Here is an 11,831-nt window from a genome sequence, read left to right as displayed (position 1 = left end):
TTAAGTAGGTATAACCATAACTCCCATAAAGTAGCTATAACCATAACTCCTATAAAGTAGGTATAACCATAACTCCTATAAAGTAGGTATAACTATAACTCCTATAAAGTAGGTATATCCATAACTCCTATAAAGTAGGTATAACTATAACTCCTATAAAGTAGGTATATCCATAACTCCTATAAAGTAGGTATATCCATAACTCCTATAAAGTAGGTATAACTATAACTCCTATAAAGTAGGTATAACCGTAACTCCTATAAAGTAGCTATAACTATAACTCCTATAAAGTAGGTATAACCATAACTCCTATAAAGTAGGTATAACCATAACTCCTATAAAGTAGGTATAACTATGACTCCTATAAAGTAGGTATAACCGTAACTCCTATAAAGTAGCTATAACCATAACTCCTATAAAGTAGGTATAACTATAACTCCTATAAAGTAGGTATAACCATAACTCTTTTTCCTTTTGTTAGTTTTACCCTGTTTTTTATACTTCCTAATCTGTGTTAACGTTAATTTTCTCTAAGTTAATTACCTTTAATTGTTATTATGATCGGTTACATTCTAAACTAGATTTAGTTCAACTCATAGTGCTGTAGTGTTTTCTGTTCGTTCTTTCCATGTGAAAAACTAACTATTCAGCATCGCACTAATATTTTCTCCGTGTTCTGTCGCACTAAGAAAGTTAATTTACAGCTTCTGTTTGTTCTTAATCCAAGTCTATTAAAATGTAACCTAGTTTCCTGAAATTATGAAATATTACATAAATTAATGAAACAAAAACAATATTGTAGAAAAATATGTATATTTGTTTATTTTAACTGTAATTTACCCAGCCATTCAGATCTAGAGTTATACACCCAAAGTTCTAAATTTTGCGTTCTTGATATGGAACCCTCCTGGTTAGTAAAGAAAATAACTGTCAGAATAGCCTCGAGCAGCCCAAGTTGTCCCATCTCCGCTTTTTATTATATATGTTCCAGTTCTTATAATTTATTTTAGAGTTCGAAGTGTGAGATCCTTAGCGCATCCGGGTGTGACGAATCTTAGAAGGTAGCGTCTGCAAGGTTACGCTTAGGAAAATATGTTTCTACATAACATGCTTCATTCAGAATGAGTCATCTCAAGGAAACTTCTAAAGATTTGTGTCATACAACCAGTTTGTTTCGTGGGTTCAAGGTCACAGTACTAATGATGAGAACCTCCAACAACTAGTAGCTTCCGGGATGAACGAACTTCACTTGAAAACTAGTAAGATAATAAATAAACACCGGTGTATTTTAACAATACGTCTTTATTGAGATAAAACTTTCAGGTGCTCTTGCATGTATGAGTTGAATTTAAAAACTAGATAGCACACATTAGTGTTTCATTTTATATATACAATTATATTTATATATTTGATCCTAAACTTATAAAAAGTTCCAAGGTTATAAATATATTTTGGATTTTTACTCCAAGGTTCTTATTTTATTTTCATTTTTTCAGTTGTATAACATTTTTTCTTCTGTTTTTGGTCTTACGTTAATCCAAAATAGATATAAGTTACTCAAACTTGTATACTGCACAAAACATTGGGTTCATTGTTAAGCAAATCAGTCATCTTACGGCTTGTCATGCGATCTGAAATACAAGCAAATCAGCCATATTATGGTTTGTCATGCGATCTGAAATGCTAACGGTTCGTCATTTAACCTAAAGTTTAAATGGCCATAGAAGTGGCGTTATATATATGATTATATCACAGTTCACTTAAGTAATAGCCTGATGTTACATATCCGAGATCAACGATGATAAAATCATGGTACATCCATAAACACTTATATGGCAGAGCTGTATCCAGGGGTTCTTTAGTGTTTGAAGTCATTGATAGGATAGGATGCTTCTCCCTAGAGTCCTAGACCATTATGTTCATGGTAGATCTCCAAACGCTTATGTGGCAGAGCTGTTTCCAGAGCACCTTTAGTTTCTGGAGTCACTGATAGGATAGGATGCTCTTCCCGAGAACACCGTGTCTTTCGTGATGGAACTGACGTCTGGTTCAGCCACATCATTTTATTCAACAAAGAAATCTATTGAATAGTTCAACAGAATATGAAAATGGTGCTGAATTTGGCTTCACTTTTACACAAAGTAAAGTTACGTCCAATATCTGCTGCAGATTGAATTAAAAACCATGTGTAAAAAACTTTATATCTCTCCAACTGTTGTTTGTCCACTGGACGACGTTCTTCATGGTGGGCAAGCTATTTTGTCATATACTGCAGGTTGAGTGAGATTCACTGTAAAAAGAATATCTCTCCAACTATTGTTTGTCCACTGGACGACGTTCTTTTAATCTCACTCAACCTGCAGTATATGACAAAATAGCTGCCCACCATGAGAGATATTCTTTTTACACATGAATCTCACTCAACCTGCAGTATATGACAAAATAACTTGCCCACCATGAAGAACGTCGTCCAGTTGACAAACAACAGTTGGGGAGATATTCTTTTTTACAGATGAAGAACGTCGTCCAGTGGACAAACAATAGTTGGCACCATAATGAGCAAACCGTGTTATGAGGAAAACGCACATATTTGGGTGAATAGCGTAAAAATCAGCCTTTTGGAGCTTGTTTCTAGTCACCTGTACACTTACGTGGCATTCAACTGTGGCTGCGAGCATCTGATTTAGTCTCAGAGCAGTTACCCGTTGGTTACTTGTGTTGGAAATAATGGTCTGCTTTGCCCTGGTGTCTATCCACATTCTGCTAGAGATACTATGAGGCACTTTAGCTTGCAAGAAACTAGTTTCTAATCGCTCGATACCTTTACACATGAGTAAAATATCCAAATGCCTTCTTTATTATAATGACCAGCAGACCATAACTGAATTACTATGAAATGCAAAATAATTTACATTGTTTCTGATATTTCGTGTAAAGCCTTTGAATATAAGTGGATTCTGATGTGTCAAGTTAAGCTTTTGAATGATAGAATTTATATAGAATCTGATGTGTTGTGTACAATGAAGTTTTGATTAATAAATCTAAAACGACAGTGACATTTTTTATTTCAAAATACAAATGGACAAACATTCAATGAACAACCATTTTACTTAGACTATAAATAAATAAATAAGGAATGCATGACATTTCCAAAACTTTTCAGTCTCTCAAAGAATAGTTACAGTTTAATAAATTGGTAGTTTTGAAGACGACTTACAATTTATAAAAACAAAAGTATAAAATATTAAAAGTTAAGATACGTGAATGTTTTAGAAGTTCCACACGTCACTGAGTGTCCAAAATGTTCCTAAACGATGAGAAACAAGTGTTGCAGTATGTGAGACAATCATAAATTAAACAATTAACACGACCTACTTACTGAAGAATGAAAATACATCCAACTACATTTTGTCTTATGGAAATGCTCTTTATTCTGCTATAAGAGCTAATGTTATCTTTAACACGCTGACAACGTATGAAAGATTTGTTAAATTTACTAGTTAAAGGATGTCCAGACAGTAACCAGAAACTTAACTTACCAAAATTATTTTAATGTTTGTTTATGGAAAATTACATGATTTTTAACAAAACATATATTTCATATCAGTTTTGGTGACAAAATTATCTCTCTCTCTCTCTTGTTTTGCAACTTAAAAAGTTGTTTTGTCGTCAATACAATAAGACGAAATATTTGTGTACTTATAGTTTAACACAAGGTTGCACAATGGGCTGTTTGTGTTGTTTTAATTGCTGGGATCTAATCTAGAGTTTTATCATTATAAGCTCTCAAGCTTACTGTTGAGTTATTTCAAACCACATATGTGTTATCACCGGGTAGGAATGGTTATTTCAAACCACAGATGTGTTATCATTAAGTAGGAATTGTTATTTTCAAACCACAGATATGTTATCATTAGGCAGGAATGATTATTTCAAACCATAAATGTGTTATAATTAGGTAGATTAGTTAATCCAGGAAAGTTTATCTTGAGTTGCCGATGTTTTCAATTCTTTGCATTGTGCCACAAAAACTCCAACAACAATAATTACTTGCAGTAAAAACTAAAGGATTTCAATTTGCAGCTGCAATTAGTTTCATGTTCCTTTAGTTTTCGTTTGTTTGATAGATTTGTTATGAGATCTTACACGGAGGGTAAATTGATTAAATCGACTGGAAAGGTCGTAGTTTGAATCTTTTGGAAGAAAATTAAGTGCTTATTTGAGCACTAAGGTTAGTCAGAGTTTATGAAAAGCTGAGGTGAATAATTTAACTTGGAAGTTAATTTCATGTCAAATAATCAAACGCAAACATTATTGTCTGACTCGCTGGTTCTGAAAAAATGATTCTAAAATTACTTTTACAGCTAATTATTACGTTTGTTCAGCTAACAGGCTAGTTTTACTTGTGTTCAAAGGAAATATAATTATGATTATTACAAGCTTTATAAATAATCATCAACATAAATAGGTTAATAGAAAAACATCGGCAAATGGAGCTTTGCAAGGCTTAAGATACGTTTGGCATCTTTATTCTTTCATTATGAAAAACTTGTGTGTAAAGTTGTAAAGTCTTTCACTCACTCATGAATATAAAAATATACAACAATAACAAACGTCCAATCAATTCTCCTTAGCTCCTATCCTAGTTTAAGAAAAATAATGTACCGTAACATTTACTGAGATTAGTTATGTATTATACAAAAATATACGAAAACCTACCGGTATTTAAAAGGATCAAGTTGTACGATGATATCATCAAAACATACACGGAAGTTGTGTATAACGTAACGAAAATCCAGTTTGAGAGTTCCTAGAATTCAGAGTTGCGTTTCCATTGCTTTTTACTCGTAGGATAAATGGTTTAACTTGAGCTGAAATTAATCAATTAGAAAAAATAACAATGTACGAGTTTATAAGCACGAACCATAAAATAACGAAACCTATTTATCTACCAAGTGGGCAGATTTCATTGTTTAAACAATAACTAACTGTAGGTGTAGTCATTTCTTAATTTTTCAGTTTAATGGACAGAAACATAAGCATAAACATTGTAAACTATCTATCTCTCGATAAACTGGGTAGATTTCAAAAACTTGTTATTTAAGTTTGAGTTGTTAGTTGCTGGATTATTAAAGGATGACAATATGTAAGGAATTTAAATAAAGTTAATGAACATATTTAGTCAAAAAGAGCATTTATATTTAACAAATTATTTTGTTTGTTGTTAAGCAAAAGTTGCACAATGAGCTAACTGTGCTCTGCCCACCGCGGGTATCGAAACCCGTTTTAAGCCCACTATGCCTCCGAAAGGCACATATAACAACAGTCACTAAAACTTCAAGTACTAATACTCTCATGAAGAATATCTACATACAATAATATCGAGGCCCTGGAAGAAATTTTTGCACAAAGATATCTTTGTGCGACCTTAATTTTGAACTTATAGAAGACAACAAGTCAACAACACCCACCGTCAGCAGTTGAGCTACTTTTTTCTGGTCATTGAATATGATACAAAGTGTGATGCACTCCTTTCCGCGAAAAAAGTCGTGAATTCTTGGACTCACAACTCGGGCACACTGACCATTGGGCAACTTATTTAAAGACGTGAATTCTTGGACTCACAACTCGGGCACACTGACCATTAGGCAACTTATTTAAAGACGTGAATTCTTGGACTCACAACTCGGGCACACTAACCATCAGGCAACTCTTTTAAAGTCGTGAATTCTTGGACTCACAACTCGGGCACACTAACCATTAGGCAACTCTTTTAAAGTCGTGAATTCTTGGACTCACAACTCGGGCACAGTAACCATTAGGCAACTCTTTTAAAGTCGTGAATTCTTGGACTCACAACTCGGGCACACTAACCATTAGGCAACTCTTTCTTAATATGGGACTCTGGAAATGGTTTACCAAATTTATTTCGCTAAACAAGACTTTTGGAGGGTAAAACATATGATATATATAAAACCTTTCATTTTCAAAAGTGAACATCGACTTGCGAAATTAGAATTTTTCTGAAAAAGTGAAAACTGCAATCGGATCTAAACTTTCCTTAGGGGTTGGTTCTTCAGTTAAGTAGATTTGACCTTATGTTTCTATTTAAACTTTCCTTAAGGGTTGATTCTTCAGTTACGTAGATTTGACCTTATGTTTCTATTTAAACTTTCCTTAAGGGTTGATTCTTCAGTTAAGTAGATTTGACCTTATGTTTCTATTTAAACTTTCCTTAAGGGTTGATTCTTCAGTTACATAGATTTGACCTTATGTTTCTATTTAAACTTTCCTTAGGGGTTGATTCTTCAGCTACGTAGATTTGACCCTATGTTTCTGTTTAAGGGTTGATTATTTTGTTACGTGGATTCAACGCCGTGATTCTGCTTAATGGTGGATTATTCAGATCCCACGTCACTATTCTCACCTGCCTTCAATTTACACTCCTCCCCCAAAAAATTCAACTTCAGAGGGCGTTGCATTAATGCAGACATTTGGAAATCGGTGCTACCGAAATAGATGGAAACGAAAAGATTTCGAGTTGTGTGAGGCGGTACCTAGTGCCAAATTTCCCAATTACAGCAATGGAGTCGAAGTAGTTTATTAGTTTTGAATCCTTCCAGTTTTTACTTCTGAAAATCGTTCAATAATTGATTTATGTAATGTATACTTACAGATGATAACGTTCTTGCTTAACAACCTTGTGCCACAGAAGCGGTCTTCTCCAACTACGAGACCTGTAGTCGAGCCTTGGTAGATCTCAATGAAATCGTCGTCATTACACTGACGTCCTTCTGCCCCTCCATTGAACGGGCTGCCCCACGAGAAGCTGTCTGAGGGTTGTGTCTCCCACTTGATGGAGCAAAAGTTCTCTTCTACACGAATACAGACGGAGTAGCGCAGATTGCTCAAGTATCGCACGTTCCCTTTAGTTGGCGGCCCCCAGTTAAAGCTCCGTACCAGCTCACTCGAACTGCGGTAGTACTGCAAGCAGCCGGTAGGAGCTATGGAAAATAAACTCTTCTCCTATATCTAGGTTTAACATTGTATTGTAATATTCATTCTGAGATGGGAATAACAAATTGCACTACAGACATATATATACACAGTTACTTATCCTAATTATCTTAAATTAGAAGCGCAAACTTTATAACTAGGTTCACAATAATTACCATAACTTTATAAATCATGTTTTTCGTATATTTGTATTAAGTATAAGTAGAATAAAACACCTTCAACTTCTTTAATATGCAAAAATATTCAGGCTATTTCGTGGTAATGTTCGATATACTGGCCATATTAATCATGTTTCTATATATTTATGGTTCGAAATATTCATATTTATATATAAAAAAAAATCCCTTTATTGTTTTGAATAAATGTGTAGTACTTACGTTTCCATAAACATTGATTTACACATGTTAATCATACGTTTAGGTGACTGTATCAGAGTTATACTTAGATGTTTTAATGTTTTTAATATAGCAAGGTTTACATATGTTAAAACGTCTAAGTATAACCCTGATACAGTCACTTAAACGTATGATTGCTATATTAAAAACATTTAAACGTATGATTAACATGTGTAAACCTACCAATATCTATATGGTTCACTCTAGATATAAAAATTAACATCGGGAAATCTAGAGAAAAATATGCACGACTAATATCTACATGGTTCACTCTAGGTATAAAAATTAACATCGGGAAATCTAGAGAAAAATATGCATGACTAATATCTATATGGTTCACTCTAGATATACGAAAAATATTAGTGTGATTAATATGAACTTGATATAGGGAAAAACCTAAATCTTGAAGGAGAGAAATGTAAAACTTGAAGCAAGTAAAAACTGTTATATTCATTTGTGAGGCTACAGGTGATTATACTTATGTGAGTAAATCTCACTACGATAAAACATCTAAGTATAACCCTGATACAGTCACTTAAACGTATGATGGATATATGTAAACCTAGCTATATTAAAAACATTAAAACGTCTAAGTATAAACCTGATACAGTCACATAAACGTATGATGAATATATGTAAACCTTGCTATATTAAAAACATTAAAACGTCTAAGTATAACCTTGATACAGTCACCTAAACGTATGATTAACATGTGTAAACCTAGCTATATTAGAAACATTAAAACGTCTAAGTATAACCTTGATACAGTCACCTCATGCATATTTTTCTCTAGATTTCCCGATGTTAATTTTTATATCTAGAGTGAACCATATAGACATTAGTCATGCATATTTTCCTCTAGATTTCCCGATGTTAATTTTTATATCTAGAGTGAACCATATAGATATTAGTCATGCATATTTTTCTCTAGATTTCCCGATGTTAATTTTTATACCTAGAGTGAACCATGTAGATATTAGTCGTGCATATTTTCCTCTAGATTTCCCGATGTTAATTTTTATATCTAGAGTGAACCATATAGACATTAGTCATGCATATTTTTCTCTAGATTTCCTGATGTTAATTTTTACATCTAGAGTGAACCATATATATATTAATGTAGAGAGAATAAATTCATTTAGATTTATTTTCTTGTTTCTAGGCCTAAATATACCTAAATACATGCTATGTACCTCTATATACGATACAGCCTTAGTTCAGCTAAATATTTTAATTTTAACCCAACGATGTTACTCTCAATTTTGTAACTCAAATAAATGCAGAGTGTTTAATTTTCTAAAACTAAGCATGACTGGATATTGTTTAAGTATAATTAATGGATCCTAACAGAAAAAAAACAAAAAAAACAGGTAACTTTACAATTAGCAAAGCAAAAACCTGGTGCCCAGGGTTAATTGTTTTTATACGTGTTAACATCACATAAATCATGTCAGCTTTATGTACACCTACATCAAGCCTCAAAGGTAGCTGTTTTAAACCAGCTTATTTTATACACGGCATCATTCCACAAAATACTTGGGGGGGGGGGGCTGACATTACGTAACCCCTCCTAATTCAACTGGGGACTCCATGCTATGGCGTAAGTTGAGTCCGCCAGACTAGAAATGTCTTTCAGAAACTGGCGTACTGCCCTCCCTCCAATAATGCCCCTTCATACGCAATAATATTAGTCTCGCTAAAACTTAATCATCTATTATGCACACTTGATTATAATAATTAATAGAAATTCATATTATTTCTAATATATAATATAGAAAATTAGAATAGTTAATGTTTTTACCCATATCCAAACTTTGGCATTTGATCTTGCTAATCTTTATCTTCCATCTTCTTGTCATTTTGTTTCCGTTGCTAACAACACTTAGAACCACTGGATTTCCCGATTCTCTTCCCATGTCAATATACACTGTTTAGGAAATACACATTAGTCTGAATAGATTTTGTAAAGACAATTATGTTATGTATTATTATTTCGGTTCATGTTTTCTCTCTTGCTATTAAATGAAATAATTTGATTTTTAGTTCGTGGTTAACTGATAGTTCGTTACACAAAACTGTTCTGTACCAAAGAAATCAAGTTTATTAATGAATTCTCTATGAATAAAAACGTTTTAATTCGGCAATATTTCAGTGTGTTGCAGTAACCGCCATAAGACTTGTACGTCTTTGTTTTGATGAAAAATTTAATTTCAAAAGTCACAAATGTGATTAAATCTTTCTATTGCCACATATAGTAGACGTTTGTCTGGGAGAAGCCAAGAAATGTAGGTTAGAGTAAACTTTGGTTGGGGAAAAGCTAAGAAAAGTAGGATAAGGTAGAAGTTTGTTTGAGGGGAGTTGATGAGTGCAGGATATATTAGACATTTGTCTGGAAGAAGCGAAGGAATATTGGATAGAGTAGTTTGATTTGGGACAGGCTAATGAATTTAACCTACAGTGAATTTGCTTTAATGTAGACTTTAGTGCAATATGGTTTGGGACATGTTAAGGAGGACAAATTTCACCTAGAATAAGATCATCTGTAACAAAATATGAAGAAAACTGAAAGCCTTAGAACAAAACAGAATTGAAATTCCACTGTACTCACTGTGTTGTCCACCGTTATCTCCGCACAATATCATAGTTCTTTCTCCAACTGTGGACCTAACCATGAACGAGTCTGTTGTACACTGACCGTTCTTGTCTGGCTGTGCGAGGTTGAATTCAATCAAATCTAGTCGTAGTTGACAAATATCTTCATCCTTTTCAACGGTCACTTGACAGGTGTTAGTTCCGTTTTCACCATGAAACGGGTAGTTTGGGTTCACGAATACAGTCTCGTTTTTAGACGTGGATCCTCCACACGTAAATTTCTCTGTAAGAGTTGAAACCATGAAGTAAAAAAGATTAAAACAGACAAAGAAACCGCTGAATTAATTGAAACCATGAAGTAAAGAAGATGAAAACAGACAAAGAACCGTTGTATTAATTGAAATCATGGCGTAAAGAAGATGAAACAGACAAAGAAACGGTTGGCTAGGTTGAAACCATGACCTAAAGAAGATGGAAACAGACAAATACATAGTTGGTTTAGATGAAACCATGACGTACAGAAGATGGAAACAAACAAAGAAACCGCTGAATTAGTTGAAACCATGACGTACAGAAGATGGAAACAGACAGAGAAACCGCTGAATTAGTTGAAACCATGACGTACAGAAGATGAAAACAAACAAAGAAACAGTTAGTTTAGATGAAACCATGACGTACAAAAGATGGAAACAAAGAAACAGTTGGCTTAGTTGAAACCATGAAGTACAGAAGATGGAAACAGACAGAGAAACCGCTGAATTAGTTGAAACCATGACATAAAGAAGATGAAAAGAAAGAAACAATTAGCTTTTTTTAAACATAGAACATTAGGTGTTTCGAATCTCGGTTAAAAACCTGTTGTTGCTGTTACTTTAAACTTCCCGTAACTCTATATGGTTGTTCAACTTTAATCCTATAGTATTTGACACGAATTAATGGAACACTATTCTTGCCAAATGGTAATACATTCATTATATTCCAGGGAGGGTAAGAAAGTGCTACTGTTAACTTGACAACAACTTGATGTTAAAAGAACCATTTCGTGATACTTTATGATGTTAAAAAAACAATTTCGTGATACTTTATGATGTTAAAAGAACCATTTCGTGATACTTTATGATGTTAAAAGAACCATTCGTGATACTTTATGAGAGTTTTTACTTCACTATTTTGTTCCACGATAGTTGATCTCTATTATTTTTATGTTATTTTTGTTGGAATGTGCTTTACAAACTACAGGGAGTTACACACTGTCTATATATTATAAGTCCCTTAGATAAATAGTTATATATACATACTGACCACAAAAATATCGATATTAAGAACAAGTAACATAAAATACTGCTTTAATAACTAAATTATTTAAATTTTATGCACTCTTTGCTATTATATATTTATTTTATATTTTCAAGAATATGTAAACTATCTGTGTGGTGTTTATGATATATTTACTATTATATTGTTATAAGATATATTTTTGATATTTTAATTTATATGTTTGTTTGCTATAGGGTTCATGGCGCAATATCTAGAAAGTTCATGAAAGTTGGGCCTTTGTGGAGTCTACAAGTTTTATTCGATATAAGTACGAGAATCAGTGAAGTGATTAGTGAGTGATTCAGTTCGATGTTAGTAACAAGAGTTATCGCATGTAATCATTTACTCGATTGATTAGCCGAGGAATTCTACAATTATGTTTATAAGTAAGTTAGGTGTACGTAACATCAGTCTCGGAAATTATGTTGAAACGTGTTTTTTTTTTAAACTTAGACCTCCAGCTCGTTTTAAAGTGAACGTAGCATGTAACAAATGTAATTGAAAATATTA

The 11,831-nt window shown here is 33.2% G+C and overlaps 1 protein-coding gene across 1 annotated transcript in view; it reads right to left on the bottom strand.

The window, feature by feature from the left end:
• Positions 1-11,831, bottom strand: part of LOC106462520 — an 18,734-nt gene that overhangs the window by 4,600 nt on the left and 2,303 nt on the right. Inside the window, exons 3-6 of the mRNA XM_022389815.1 lie at positions 10,021-10,287; positions 9,214-9,339; positions 6,675-7,004; positions 4,720-4,871 (exon numbers count right to left, since the gene is read on the bottom strand). Coding sequence (XP_022245523.1) covers positions 4,756-4,871; positions 6,675-7,004; positions 9,214-9,339; positions 10,021-10,287 — 839 coding nt within the window. The 3' untranslated portion in view covers positions 4,720-4,755. The remainder of the gene's footprint in view (positions 1-4,719; positions 4,872-6,674; positions 7,005-9,213; positions 9,340-10,020; positions 10,288-11,831) is intronic.

This window comes from Limulus polyphemus, unplaced genomic scaffold (genome assembly GCF_000517525.1).
Source record: "Limulus polyphemus unplaced genomic scaffold, Limulus_polyphemus-2.1.2 Scaffold1190, whole genome shotgun sequence".
Classification (NCBI taxonomy): Eukaryota; Metazoa; Arthropoda; class Merostomata; order Xiphosura; family Limulidae; genus Limulus; species Limulus polyphemus.
This window is presented reverse-complemented; position numbering and strand designations above follow the sequence as displayed.